General features: G+C 38.8%; 1 protein-coding gene across 1 annotated transcript; it reads right to left on the bottom strand.

The window, feature by feature from the left end:
- Positions 1 to 33: 33 nt before the first annotated feature.
- On the bottom strand, positions 34 to 12,499 carry LOC120314792 (acetyl-CoA acetyltransferase, cytosolic-like). Its single transcript, XM_039358252.1, has 9 exons — positions 12,364 to 12,499; positions 10,792 to 10,926; positions 9,686 to 9,867; positions 7,764 to 7,881; positions 6,688 to 6,831; positions 4,537 to 4,659; positions 3,953 to 4,107; positions 3,202 to 3,312; positions 34 to 327 (listed from the first exon to the last, which is right to left on the bottom strand). The coding sequence occupies exons 1-9, from the start codon at positions 12,416 to 12,418 to the stop codon at positions 160 to 162; spliced, it is 1,191 nt and encodes a 396-aa protein (XP_039214186.1). The 5' UTR covers positions 12,419 to 12,499; the 3' UTR covers positions 34 to 159.
- Between the last annotated feature and the right edge of the window lie 2,065 nt (positions 12,500 to 14,564).

The raw sequence follows: 14,564 nt of genomic DNA, 5'->3' as shown, positions 1-14,564 counted from the left end.
GATTGTTGAAGAAAGTTCTATTTAAACTGACAGCAGGATGCTTAGATTTTGCCTAGTATCAAGAAACAGGTCTTGCTTAATATTTTTTAATACTTACTAATAAAGATGAGTCACATCAGAATTTGTACAAATTAGTACAAAATCAAAGAAAAGTTTCCTTTATCTTTCTACACACATAGCTATGCCCATTCCTCCTCCTATACATAACACCGCAACTCCTCGTTTTCCACCTGTTCGTTCTAGTGAGTGCAGAAGTGTAACAAGGATTCGACACCCAGATGCTCCAAGAGGGTGGCCAAGAGCAACAGCCCCACCTTCAATGTTAACCTGCCAAAATAAATAAAACCAGAAAATAAATAATACATCAGAAGTATCTGTTAAATCAAATATAGAAATCTTCCTTTCCTATTTTCGAATCTAATGTTTAGACCAAGGATTGGAAACCTCTGACAATAGATTTTATAGTGAAGTGGGCAAGACTCATTTTTACGTTGCGATCAGAGGAAAGTGTCTCTCTGATTGAGCCATTACTTACACAACATGCTTGCCTGATTCTACTTCAAATATACCTTTACATTTTCTTAGTTTTTTTTAAGCAAGCACCTCCTATTTGGCTATTTAGTTTTTATCCCCAGCCACCAAATCTGTGGAAGGAACATTCTGCTGGGACCTCCAGCTTTATTGTTCCCCTATGTAGTACTAGAGCTAGCATAAAATGGTGATCATTACTTTTGGCAGTTCTAGGTAAATCAGTTATGACTGAATGATGAGAGATCCAAAATGATCAGGAGGATATATATTCCTGTAGTGCAATAATACTATTCAACTGCAGAATCTGCTAATGCACCTGAAGTAAATGGACCATCAGAGAACCTCCGAGAAGCTCCAGAGAAAGGGCGCATACTATTTCATGAAGTAAATTTGCTGGTTAATAGGTTTTACTGTCAGAAAAATCATTTTGATATCCAGCCTGAATATTAAGCAGGACTTACAAGCCACTGATTCTGATCCTGCCCCTGAGGAAATGGAGAACCAATCCAATCCTTTGTAGGACAGTCCTTTAGGTAAGATTCTTACCATACATCCATTCAGTTTTCTCTTGTACAGCCTAAATATATTCAGTTCCTTCAATTGTTCCACATAGAACTTTGTTCTCTGAACTTGCTTTAATTTTTTATATCCTTTTTGGACTGCAATGCCTAGATATAGAATAAAACAGAGCTGGAAGGGACCCTGGAGGTCTTCTAGTCCGGCCCCCTGCTCAAGCAGGAGGACCTATACCATCTCAGACAAGGGACTGTCTAGTCCCGGGGTAGGCAACCTTGGCTCTTTTATGACTTGTGGACTTCAACTCCCAGAATTCCTGAGCCAGCCATGCTGGCTCAGGAATTCTGGGAGTTGAAGTCCACGTGTCGTAAAAGAGCCAAGGTTGCCTATCCCTGGTCTAGTCTCTTCTTAAAAACCTCCATGCTGGAGCACCCACGATTTCTGGAGGCAAGCTGTTCCACTGGTTAATTGTCCTCACTGTTAGGAAGTTTCTCCTTAATTCCAGGTTGCTTCTCTCTTTGATTAGTTTCCAACCGTTGTTTCTTCTCCTGCCCTCTGGTGCTTTGGAGAATAATTTGACCCCCTCTTCTTTGTGGCAACCCCTCAAATACTGGAATACTGCTATCATGTCACCCCTATTTCTTCTTTTCTTTAGACTAGCCAAACCCAAGTCCTGCAGCTGTTATTCACATGTTTTAATCTCCAGGCCTTTGATCATCTTAGTTGCTCTTCTCTGAACTTTTTCCAAGGTCTCAACATCTTTTTTCTAGTATGGTGACCAAAATTGGTTGCAGTATTCCAGGTGTGGTCTCACTAGGATTTTATAAAGCGGTACTAATATTTTGCATTATCTCGATTCTATGCCTCTGTTTATACAACCCAGGATTGTATACTATGTCCAAAGCATTTCGCTGCTCTACTAATTTAGTCACTTTATCAAAGAATGAAATAAGTTTGGTATACCCGTTATAACTTTGTTTGCTTCTTGTTGTTCACAGATCTGTTTTTTTGTTATCTTTTCCAGGATTTTCCGAGGTATTGATGTTAGACTGAAGGTCTGTAGTTTCCTGGGTCTGTTTTGCTTCCTTTCTTGAAGATGGGGACCACATCAGCCCTTTTCCAATCCTCTGGAAGTACCCAGTGCTCCAGGATTTTTGAAAGATACAGTGCAATGGTTCAGAGAAAACATCTGCCAGGTCCTTCAGAACTCTGGGATGTAATCTGTCAGGTCAGGGTGATTTATATTTGTCAAGGTCAGACTAGGTGTTCTCTTACCATTTTCTTGCTTATTTTAATTGTTGTTTCTAGTTTTTTGCAGTAGTTTTTTTGGTATGTTGGGCTATATTTTCTTTTTGTGTGAAGACTGATGCAAAGAAGAAATTAAGCAGCTCTACTTTCTCCCTATTGTCTGTTACTTCCTTGCCATCTTCTCTCTTTAGTGGACCTACAGTTTCCTTGACTTTTTTCTTCTTGTTAATACGTTGAAACCTTTTTTATTATCCTTGATTTCTGTTGCAAGTCTTTGTTCATTCTGAGCCTTTGCTTTCCTGACTTCGTCTTTGCATGTTCTGGCTGTCTGCTGATAATCAGCCTTAGTTATGTGTCCCTTTTTCCATTTTTTGTAGTTGTCCTTTTTGTCTTTCAGTTTGTCTGAGAGATCTTTGTGCAGCCATGCTGGTTTCTTAAGTTTCTTGTGAAGTGCTACTAGACGTATACAGCTGAATGTAATTTTTTCCCCCAAAAGTCAAGGAAATTTTATTTGAATACTAGCATCACTGAGTACCTAATTATATCAGATGCTCAATATGTCTTTACATTTAACAAGCAGATTTTTAAAAAATGAACATAAGATTCTGAGAGGTTCTGGATCACAGCAGAAAGATAAGCTCTTAATCATTGAAGCACCAATTTGCACTGGAAGGAATCCCCCATCTACATTATTTGTCAAGTTTCCTCAGATTGATACCCTGCAAATTATTTCAGATGACAAACTGTTTTGAATGTTACCCTTCCCATCCCACCTAGCAAATATTGCAGGTTTGCATCAAACAAAATATATTTCCGTGCCCTATTCATCTGGAGCAGAATATACATTCCAGGCTATAAATAAACAGATTTGCAATAATTGTGCTTTTATGGCAATGTTGAACGTACCTGTTCGGGCTTCAGGTTTAGTTCTTTGGGTATTACAATACCTACAGTAGCAAAAGCTTCATTAATTTCAAACAGATCCACTTGATCCAATGTCCAGCCAGCTTTTACAACCTACAGAAGATCAAGAAACTTGTTCAATTAGGATGGTTAAAAAATCATGGCTGAATTCTGTTAGAAAGTTCTGTTCCCCCCCCCCCCAATATATATTTGTAATACTTAAGAGATAAATGAGGTTCTGGTTACAACACAATGTTCATTTCTAATAAACAATTTGATGCTCAAATCAGTATTTAAGATATGGTGCTGAAATAAACTCTAATCTCAAATTTAAGCACACATATGGGATAAGCTCACAAATGCATACAATTCCAAAGTCTTCCCTGATGCTGGACTCATGCCCTCCTATAGCTATGAAAAAATGCACAATTCAATTAACATTTGAGTGTTCAATCTTCACTAATGACCAATGCACTTGTTTTCTTTCCACAAAAGCATATGTGACCGTGCACAATCACACACACACACACACACACACACACACACACACACACACAATTTAATATCCAGAAAATATACCTGGAAAAAATCAATAACAGAGAGAGTGAATGAAACATTTATTAGTAAAGCTATCATAATTCATCAGGATTGGGACAGGTTATACATATTATGGTATGAATATACTATGCTTAAAAAGAATTCAATTTTCAGAATTAACACATTAGTTCAGTGAATGGACACTGTTCCTACTTACAGCTTTTCTTATTGACGTGGTGACTACTGTTGCCATCAATGAAGGATCACTAGCAGCTTGAGCTAAAGAGACGATCCGTGCCAAAGGAGTGAGATTTCGTTTAACTGCTTCTGATTTTTTCATAAGAATTACAGCAGCAGCCCCATCACTTATACCTGAAGAGAAAAACAAATATTAACTTTTTAGGTTGGAGATATAAATGCTTTTTTTAAAAAAGTTCATATTTAATTGAAGAGTAGATAGCACCAGAATCAAAATTTTTGCAATTGTAGTTAATGATCAGTAGCATAGTTTCTTCTCCCCCCCCCCCATTTTGAGGGAGATGGTCTTAGCATTAGGTATAATATTGCATGGTTTTTTTTAGTTAAGTGTAGTTTCTACTTGCATTCTTCCTCTGCATTCTTCGTCTAAGACCTTAATCACAATACCACACTCCAATAATTCATGTTTCTTCCATTAAATTCAAACTATATTAATTGAATTAGAAAAATGTCCCCCCCTTCATTCAAGTGAAATAAAGATAAATTACTAAAACCCGAATACATGATTTGATGGCTTATTTTTAAATTGCTCAACAAACCAACCTGAGGCATTTGCTGCAGTCACAGTTCCTGTCCCATCGGTTATGAAACAAGGTTTCAACTTTGCCATTGTTTCTATATTGCACCCATGGCGAGGATGTTCATCTGCTTTAACTTCCATGGGACCTGTCAAAAACAAGTATTTCAGCAGCAGCCATTTTATACTTGCTGCAAAAAAGGAAAAGTGCAATTTTTCTAATAGAAATTCTACTTCTCATGCTTTTTTCAAAGATACGCACTGCTCTTACCCATGGTGTTTAACATCTGATAAACTGTCAAAGATGTATAAGGGTGTGTGTCAAAGATATGTTGGAAATGTAATCAGCCCAAAGGTACAGTTTTATTATCTTTCATAGAAATGTTAAAAAGGCTAAGAAATACTGGGATGAAATATGTATTCGTTGAATTCTTGGAATAAATGCACAATTGAAATCAGAGATTTTATTTTTTAGGCTTCATAAACGCTTTGAAAAAAATGGGTCTGTTTTTATTTATCACCAAGACTTTTGTATGCACAGGAATGGAAGGATATACAGATACCTACAACGGAAGAACTAATGGTGAAATGGAGATGGCAAAACACTTTGATCAAAGACAAGACTCTTATTTAGCTTTGTTTCTACTTGGAAACCACTTTTGGATTTTTTGCTTGAAATCAAGACAAATGAAACTTTGATTTTGGCATTTGACAATTAGAACTGTTCATGATTACAGAAGTCCTGTGTGTTACTGTTAGTCTTAGAGTAAGAGGTTACAGTATGTTACATTTGTACCTCTACCAAAGAAAATGCGAAGTCTGTTTTTCCTTTTCTGCACTCCTAACCTTATTCCCTTGACCTTTTCTTTTCTACTTCTTTATTTTTCTATTTTCTTACATTTTATTTGTTAACACATTTAATAAACTTTTATTTTTTTATTTTAAAAAAAATGCACTGCCCTTCAATAAACAGTTGTAGAAGAGTCATCTGCAGTAGCATTTTATCCTGGAACTCTAATATCTAGTTCACAAGCTATATACTATATGCTTCTTGTTATTAAAAATATTAATATAATATTTTTCTCTTTGCATAACAATAACTATTAGCCAACTTTTCAGTAACTACAATTTTCTTAATTACTTGTATTCTAGTCTAGGAGTGATAACCTGAGTTCATGTATTAAACCATAGAGTGTCAAGTTACGAAACCTACTGTCTTTAGGATTGCTGCATGCTGCTAGCTTGCCAACTGTGCAAGAGGGAAAAAGGGGAGAGTTTTTGAATCCACAGGTGTTCCTTTATCAAGTGAGAGTGGAAAAAATTGGAGAGTTGTTTTGATAAACTAAAGTTTTTTGTTATAATAATTACTGGAAGATATATTGTACAATGTGACCTGAACTGTCAGAGAGGGGAGGGAAAGTTTCATTCTTTTAATTAACTGCTTCCCGCCATTTTCTCAGAGCTAGCTTTAATTCTATCGTACTGGTTTGCTAATACCTAATGCCTCTGGTGTTTTGCTTCATTGGGCTTCTCAGCCGGAACTTCACATAGAGTTCTACATTGGGGTTTAAGTACAGTATGAACCTAATAATCTATGTTGCTTGGTTGATTTTGGCTCAGGATAAGATGTAAAGTTTGTCTGCTATGATTTATTCAACAGATCACTGTTAAACAAACTTTAGCATAGAAAAATATATTAAACTCATAATAGGGTCCCCAAAATTGACTTAGTATGTCTTGAAATTAACTCACGAGAAATTCTAAAATTCAGAGGGATTATTCTTTAAATTACTATTAAATTAATACAATTTTTTTTTTACAAAAATACACATTAGTGTATCAGGAAGAAACTCTGGTTCAATCTATGAACCACTTCAAAATTGACATTGTATCAGCAATGAATGTTAAATGACACTTTTTCTGGATCTGTAATGTTACTTCTCTTTCCAAAATCTAGATGGTTATAATGGCAGGACACAATGCTTACATTCATCTAGCAGTAACAACTAAGTAATTATGTCTGAGGTTATTAAGTGTCTCTCCCTTTCCAGTACATCAATTATTCTAATTCATGAGGGAGGAAGAATTGAAGCAAATAAAAATGAATACAAAGATGGATCATAATAGTTAGAAACAGGTCCCAGTCCCTTGTCCAGTATGTCAAAATGCTCACTGACCTTTTCTAGAAGGTACAACAACAGGCACAATCTCTTTATCAAAATATCCGCCCTTCTGTGCATTTTCAGCCCTATTCTGAGACAATACAGCCTGCTGGTCTTGTTCTTCTCGACTGACCTTCCATTGTTTGGACACATTTTCAGCTGAAACAATTAAAAAATACAGTAGATACTCCAATCAGAACATGTCACCATGCATTTACATTTATTACAGTGAATCTTCAAATAGTAATGATAGAGAATGCACTGTTTCCAGCACGTAATGTTCACATATTCATACCACTTTTGGTATGTTGGAAATTTATTTACATTTAAGACGTAAGTGCACAACACTACAGGGAAAGAAATGCAGTTCTGAAGTCCAGTGAGGTTGATCCTACTTGATTAGCTGATTAGGACAGAAGAAGCTATTGAAAATCAACTGAGCAAGAGGTGCAAATGGCTGCAAAGTGATAGAAGGCCTTTGAAGATGATTTATTTTCTAACGATTGATATATATTAATTAAATATAATTAAAACTATAAAATAGATGCAAATAAATTTATTATATCATAAAGTGTAGTTATTTATTATTTATATCACACCTTGTGGGAAGAGCTCAAGATATTGTCCACAGCACTCCTTCCTCCTATTTTGGTAGGTTGGACTGAGAGTGTGTGACTGGCCTGAAGTCCAGTGAATCCTCCCGGCAGAGGATAGATTAGAATCTGGGCCTTCTGCATCTACTGCAACATCCTAACTACTGTGCCAATATGGCTTTCAGTGTGCATCGATGACCTGGGAGAAGCGCTTCGCCTGGGGAATGTGGCCCTAAATAGGGCTTCTTTCTCTTTACTTTTTTTCCCCTAGAACATACATACCTGGACATATATGGCTATTTCCATGCTTTTACAGTCTGGGGATACAGGGATTCATAGCAATTACAGTTGACAACCCTACATCAAAGCTGGACATTGCACAGTATTTTTCCTCTCATCCTTGTAATTTTTGCTTTCTATCCCTCTTTTTTTGGTGAAATAAAGTTGGGACACCCTTTCATCCAACCTTTTTGAAAATGCTGTTTCCACGTGACTTACCTATAACACCCATGTGACAACAGTAGAAAGCATCTGTCAAGCCATCTACGATGAGACTGTCTTGCAAAGAGGTTTCCCCCATCTTCACCCCACCACGCAGATGAATGATATGAGGAGCCTAAAAAATGGATTTTGACACATTTAGGACATTGAAAGCAACTTTCTTTGCAACTGGATGGAAATAATCTCTGAAGCGCCCATTCTCACTGTATGACTCTTCTGTTCATCTGCCATTAGTAAATCTAATATACAGAAGCAATCCCAACTCAGTTGTAGAGCACATGCTTTGTTCACATGAGGTGTCGGCTTCGATCCCTGATATTACCCACTAGAAGAATCACACGATTTGTATGAAGGCGAAAGTGTGTAAGAAAAAAGAAACTTCCATATTGCTTCCTCCTGGATTCGAGCTGAGAGGAAGGTGAAGGCTTCAAATGAGCTAAAGAATATTTTACTTTTAACACTAGTGGTATATCCAGCTGAAAGAAGTATACGCACCCACTGTATGCACAACAATCTCCCTCCTATTTTTTATCAGAAGCAGCAGTGAGACAAAAGGATCAGAAGAACTGTTCGGCTCTGCCATGGAAGTTCAGAAGTCATTGTCCCATTCAAAGGTGAAATGTCAGGCCAACATCCAAATGCCATCAGCATGAAGGGATGCCAAACAGCAAAATCTCTTCTTTGCTGATTGTGTTTGTATATCTGTCTGTCGTACATGTGTATGTTTGTGTATGCACTCAATGATTTTTATATATACTGTATAAAACTAACCTTAACCCTATGTATACTCACACACACACTAATATTAAATAGACTCTGTTCAGCTATCTTTCTCTCTGGCCAAATATTTTCCCTACTTCTTCTACTCTTATACTCTATAAAGTCAAAGGACAGAGTGGATTAGTTCAATTCATGATAAATCATGGTTGGAATAACTCAGGTTATTTTGAAACAATAAGACCACAGCAAACAGGCTACATCTTAGTTATCCAGTGTCATTTAAACCACAGTTGCACAATATCCATCTCCCCCCCCAAAATGACTACTTGAGTCTATTTCAATTTAGTTTCTCTCCAAGGTTTAGCAATAACCTGCTTTTCCTGTCAAATTATTTTATTCCTGCCCTATTGATTTTTATGGACATTCTGGAATGAATACCAGCTAATCCAAAACCCTAAACTATTACTTTTTTGGGCTGGAGCATGAAGTGTTAAGCAATTTATTTAGTGCAAACTGCTAATCCTTCTGAAGAAATAATAACAGTTGTGGGTTTTTTAAAAAGATAATTGCACAATGCTTTATAAACTTTTTAAATTTCAAGAAGCTTTATAAAGTCACAAAAATATGTCATTATATATTAATCCAAAAATATCCTAGTTTATTCCAGATTTGGTTTTGTACCTTGCATGAATCAGGAAGTAACCTAGCAAAGCAGGATTACTCCATCTCCAGTGTTGTATTCAGAGCAATTACGTGAGCCGTTCAATTCCATCACTCAAAGGTTTATTTATTTATTTTATGAGACTTATATACCGCTTTAAGTGCAAGCACTCTCTAAGTGGTGTACACCAGTAAGCAAATATTGGTGGTGTTCATATAGGATTTGTTTTTGGAATCGAGCCATGCCCTGTTTAGCACATTGTGGTTTAATACCCCTGGTGTGCCAATAAGTATCTCAAATCAGTGAGGGGCTGGACATGGCCCAATTCTGTTAAGCCTCAGTCCAGTAAAGCCCAACCTCTTACTGGTTGGGAATGTAGCTGGTGAGATAGAAGTCCCCCTTGATAAACGCCTGATGTACAGCTTGTGTACTGTTTAATGCAGTAATTCACCCATGGAAATCATTCTTCCGTGCCTTTTCAGCATAAGCTTCATAGAAGCAGCAAGCCTTAACCTCTATGAACATCAGGCAGCCTTACCTTGCTCATGTTTTCCATTCCACCAGCCACCACAATACTGGAATCTCCTGTCATAATAGACTGAGCCCCGAGACATACGGCCTTCAGGCCTGATCCGCAGATCATTTGACAACTCCAAGCTGGTATCTCATATGGAATCCCTGCCCCGACACTGGCTTGTCGAGCAGGATTCTGGCCAGCCCCTGCAGACATAAACACACAGGGACAACTATACTAAATTGTTTTAGCTCATTCTCCTACCTCACTTCTTAGTGACAGGCAGGTGCCCATGTTATTTGCCTGTAACATAACCACTTTGGGTTTTAAATTAATAACCCGACTCTTGTTTCTAGGCACTGCTTTGTAAAAATGAATGTTTGACTCTTCGTTTCAATGCCCATATCTTATTTTTTCAAGTTACTTTTATTCTCAATTTTCTTAGCTGACCTTCATTGTCTTTGGGCTATATTTCAACACTGCTGTGCACAGGTGACGGTAGTGTATTGTTTTGTTTTTTGCTTTTAACCTTCAGTGTAATGTGACGTTTATTTCCAGAGCTGTCTGCATTCATAGGAACTTGCCCAAGTTTTATGATTAAAATCAGCCAAATAGTTTTCTGTTTGTGAGGACTGGATCTGCTGGATCTCCTCACTCTTAGCACAGCACCTTAATCATTACATCATACTGACTCTCATAGAGAAGCACATATGCAGGTCAAGAAACTGGAAAAGGCTGAAAAGACTAATGGGATCTGAAGTAGTAAAAGTAGGGGCAAGAATACATGCAGATAGACTGACACATTGCTGATTTAACACACCCAGAATTGTGGGAGACAAAAGCACCATGATTTCTTTATCACATTCCTGTCCTTGTTTGTCACCACCCACTCTTCCCTCTGATTTATGTATGCATGTCAAAGTTGTTTCATCTGCTATTTCCAGGAATATTAGACCTTGATACACAAATTGCTAGTTTGGGAGATTGAAACCAAGAGCATATGGGAAGAAAGTACAATTTACAATGTAAAACTCATTTTGTGTGTATCTGTGTGTGTGATTTCTGCATTACAAAAATGAAGAGAAGAGGCCACATCAAAATCCTGGATAAATGCTTGATCAAATTCATACCTGCAGCCAATACTTGTCCAAGTATAACTTCAGATAATTCTTTAGGATCAATTTTTGTCCTCTGCAACAATTCTTTAATGACTACTGAAGCCAATTCATAGGCATGCAGGGTTGACAAGACACCATTGAAGGATCCTAGATAGAAGATAAAAATCAGAAATAGATGTGTTTTAATTTTACTCTATTCCATCTTTCCTTTCATTCTGTTCTTCTTTTAAGCATTCTAGGTAACAGATACAGATTACAATTCTAGGAAAATAAACAAATATTGTATTTTTATGGGTATACTATAAATTATATCTATATTGTTCATTAAAAGTCTGACATTTTATTTTATTATCTGGTCTAATGTACTGAAGACATGATTCTTCAAATATGGTACATTTTCTTGGTCTGTCAGAGTTATGTATAGTTATGTGTAATGTATACCTTTTTTATATATACATAAGTCAGTTCTATGCTGCTATTATCCCCAAAATTAAACAGAACCACTAGATTTATTTATGAATCAGATATCATCCTACAGTACAAGGCTTTAATAGGGAGAACACTATTCCAGTTGTCATACCTAGTAAACTTCAATAAATGCATTTTGTGTATCTATTTCTTAAATCTTTATGCTAAATAGAACTCAACTATTTGAACAAATAAATTTTATTTACAGCTCTTTCAATTAGAAAAATTTGGGCAGTCTAATTTTTAATTATACACACAAGAGTCTCCATTGCTTTGTTAAATATACTCAAGAATTATTCATGTCTCTAACCACGATGTCTTACATACTTGTTTAAGAACCTGATTTAATAAGTTTTTTTTAATTCTTATCATACAAAACTCTAGGAAAGGTCTTATGAAATATAAAAGCCCAACAGAATTGGCCAACTGCACTCCTGCCATCAGAAGGGGCAGGCAGCACACCCCGTCAGCCAAGGAATTCTGGCTGGCAGAGTCCAAGAAAAGAGCCTTTTCTGCTGTGACTTCCACCCTTTGAAACATCTCGATTGCAGACAAATGAGGGAGCCAAGAAACAAAGATGCGAAGTCAGCTCGAGCTTTGTGGAGGATAGATTGAAGGAATGTCAGTGTAGCGTTGAGGGGTAAGAAAATAGGTTAGAAGAACGATTTAACCTGCTATTTTGTATACAGTAGCTAAATTTCAATCTTGTTAAACTCAGTCGGATTTCCACACGTACCGTTAGACAGCCGTGTCCGTTTCCAATCTGTTATCCGAATAGTTCTTAACAGTTAAGTAAGCCCTACATACATCCTCGCCCTCGCAGTTCTAGAGTTCTCTAGCTCTTTCGCAGGACATCCCTAGTACAGTTCCTACCACAATCCTACCTCGATTCATTTTCTTATCTTCCTGCCATGAGCAGGAAAATAGTACAGGATTTCCTCCCCTAACAGGCAGCACAGAAGGAAAAAAATGGGCGAAGGCAAATTTCCCGCAGGCATCAGAATGAATGGACCACGCAAGGTTGGGAGCAAGCGTAACGCCAGTCCGTGAAAACGCCCGTTTTAGAGCAATACGAGATCGAGGCGTGAAATAGCTCCGGTAGTAGTTTCTACTCACCGACCGGGGTCCTTGCAGCAGCAACGATAACAACGTCCTCGTCCCTGCAATCCATGATGCCTCAAGGTAGTAGAAGCCCCGTCGCTCCTTTCTCTGAGCAAACTGCCCAGCGCCTCCGTTTTATTCAGGCAGCGATGCACACCTAAAATATCTCATTGGTTACCCTGGGCCCCGCCCATCTCTTACAAGCAGATACATCTCTGAGTATCTCCCTGAATCTATCCATCTTAAAATAAATCATATCACAAATCATATAAATCGCAGCACTCAAAGAAATCATTATCAATCACTTCCAATCAATTACCACTGAAATCCTGAGTTAAAAATTACTTTAGGATTTGTGGTTGCCACAAATTATATATCCTGGGATTACTCTTGAATTCAAAAGTGCTTCAGACTTTTTGCGATTCAAAGGATCTGTGAACATGGCTAATTCTCTATTTAAGGCCACTTTAAGGTTTTTACAGGTAGTCGTCAGCTTATGACCACAACTGAGTCCAAAATTTATATTTCTAAGCAAGGTAGTTAAGGGAGCCATACCCCCTTTTTATAACCTTTTTTGCCATGGTTAAGCAAATCACTATAGTTGTTAAGTGAAAGGTGTTCATTGGGCAATTATGGCTTCCCCCATTGACTTTGCTTGTTAGAAGCTCCCTAGGAAGGTTGCAAATTACAATCCCAGGATCTCAGGATACTGCAAGCATTGTAAATACACGGTAGTTGCCAAGCATGGGACCGTGGAGATGCTGCAGTGGTCATAAGTGTGAGAACTGGCCATGTCACCTTTTTCTGTTCCACTGTAACTTTGAATGGTGATGAAATGAATGGTTGTAAGCAGAGGACTAATTCTATAGCATGGATTAAAGTCCACTTAATGACATAAGCAAATTTGTAATAATCAACTGGAGTTTTTTTTAGGTTAGCAGGATTATATGGTGAAAATACTTTTCTTCAAGGTGGTCAGTGATATTGATAATGCATCAAAATAAGAGCAACTAAGACATGTTTGTGCACTAATCATAATTACAGTACTTGTACTTCAAAGCTATACTAGCCATGATAACAGACCACACTTAGCCGTAGTGCAGGATTTTTTTAAAGAAGGAAATTTATGTTCTAAAGCAGCAGTTCTCAACCTGCGGGTCACGACCCCTTTTGGGGTCGAACGACCATTTCACAGGGGTCGCCAAAGTCCTGGAGTTTTTCCTCATAGAATCCTTATGAAACGCAGTCCGGCATTTTTTGTTTGTTTGTTTTTTTCCCCTTTTTCATGACCTGTGCTACTCCCTCTTATTCTATTGGCTTTTGAAAGCCAATAGAATAGACTCTGTTCAAGAGAGTCTATTCTATTGGCTTTCAAAAGCCAATAGGAATTGTCCAGGCTGTCTCTGCCCTGCTGAGCCCGCCAGAAGTCCCAGTTGGCAAACGTTGCTACAAGTTGTCTGCAGCTAAGGCGAGCTTTCTGGAAGTTTCCACCCCTCCCTGCTGAGCAACTACTAAATGTAAGTAAAAGAGGGCCAAGGGTGGGAGGGCCGCCCAGGAGCGCCTGGGCATGCCTGCTGCAGCACTAAACGGGCGGTGGCCATGGTGAGGCTAGCGGCGGGTGCTGGGAGGGTAGCTGGCGTGTGTGGGGCCCAGCGGGTGGCTTACCTCCCTTGGGCTGGGCCAGCTGGTGGCCTAGCCAGTGGTTGGCCTGCGCCGTCGCTGCCGCTTGCCATGGCCGCCCAGGAGTGCCTGGACCTGCCTGCCGCCGCACCGAACAGGCGATGGCCAAGGTAAGGCTAGCGGGGCAGCAGTGGGCGCTGGGAGGGTAGCTGGCACGCGTGGGGCCCGGCGGGTGGCTTACCTCCCTTAGGCTGGGTCATCTGGTGGCCCAGCCGGTGCTCGGCCTGCGCTGTCGCTGCCACTTGCCATAGCCGCCCAGGAGCGCCTGGGCCTGCCTGCTGCCGCACCGAATGGGCGTCTTGCTCTGCGATTGCTGGCTCCGCGCAAGAAGCAGAGTTTTCTTTCTTCTACTCCCCTTTCTCCCCCTCTCCTGTCCCCTCTCCCATTCTTTTCTCTCCTCTGCTTCCCTCCCCTCTCCTCTCCTCTCCTCTCCCCTCCTTTCTTTTCTTTTTTCTTTCCTTTTTTCTTTTTCTCCTCTCCTCCCCCTCCCCTTTCCTCCTCTCTTGTTCTTTAGCCTGTCCTGTCCTGTCCTCTTG

Source organism: Crotalus tigris, unplaced genomic scaffold, assembly GCF_016545835.1.
Source record: "Crotalus tigris isolate CLP2741 ecotype Arizona unplaced genomic scaffold, ASM1654583v1 scf7180000019007.31208882:3723066, whole genome shotgun sequence".
Lineage (NCBI taxonomy): Eukaryota > Metazoa > Chordata > Lepidosauria > Squamata > Viperidae > Crotalus > Crotalus tigris.
Note: the sequence above shows the minus strand (reverse complement) of the source record. Positions and strands in the feature narration are given on the sequence as shown.

Coding starts and splice junctions, on each gene's coding strand:
- LOC120314792 (XM_039358252.1), bottom strand. CDS start 12,418: ATGGATTGCAGGGACGAGGACGTTGTTATCGTTGCTGCTGCAAGGACC. Junction 4,108..4,536: donor GACTGCAGCAAATGCCTCAG/GTTGGTTTGTTG, acceptor TTTTCTCTTCAG/GTATAAGTGATGGGGCTGCT. Junction 328..3,201: donor TAAACCTGAAGCCCGAACAG/GTACGTTCAACA, acceptor TTATTTTGGCAG/GTTAACATTGAAGGTGGGGC.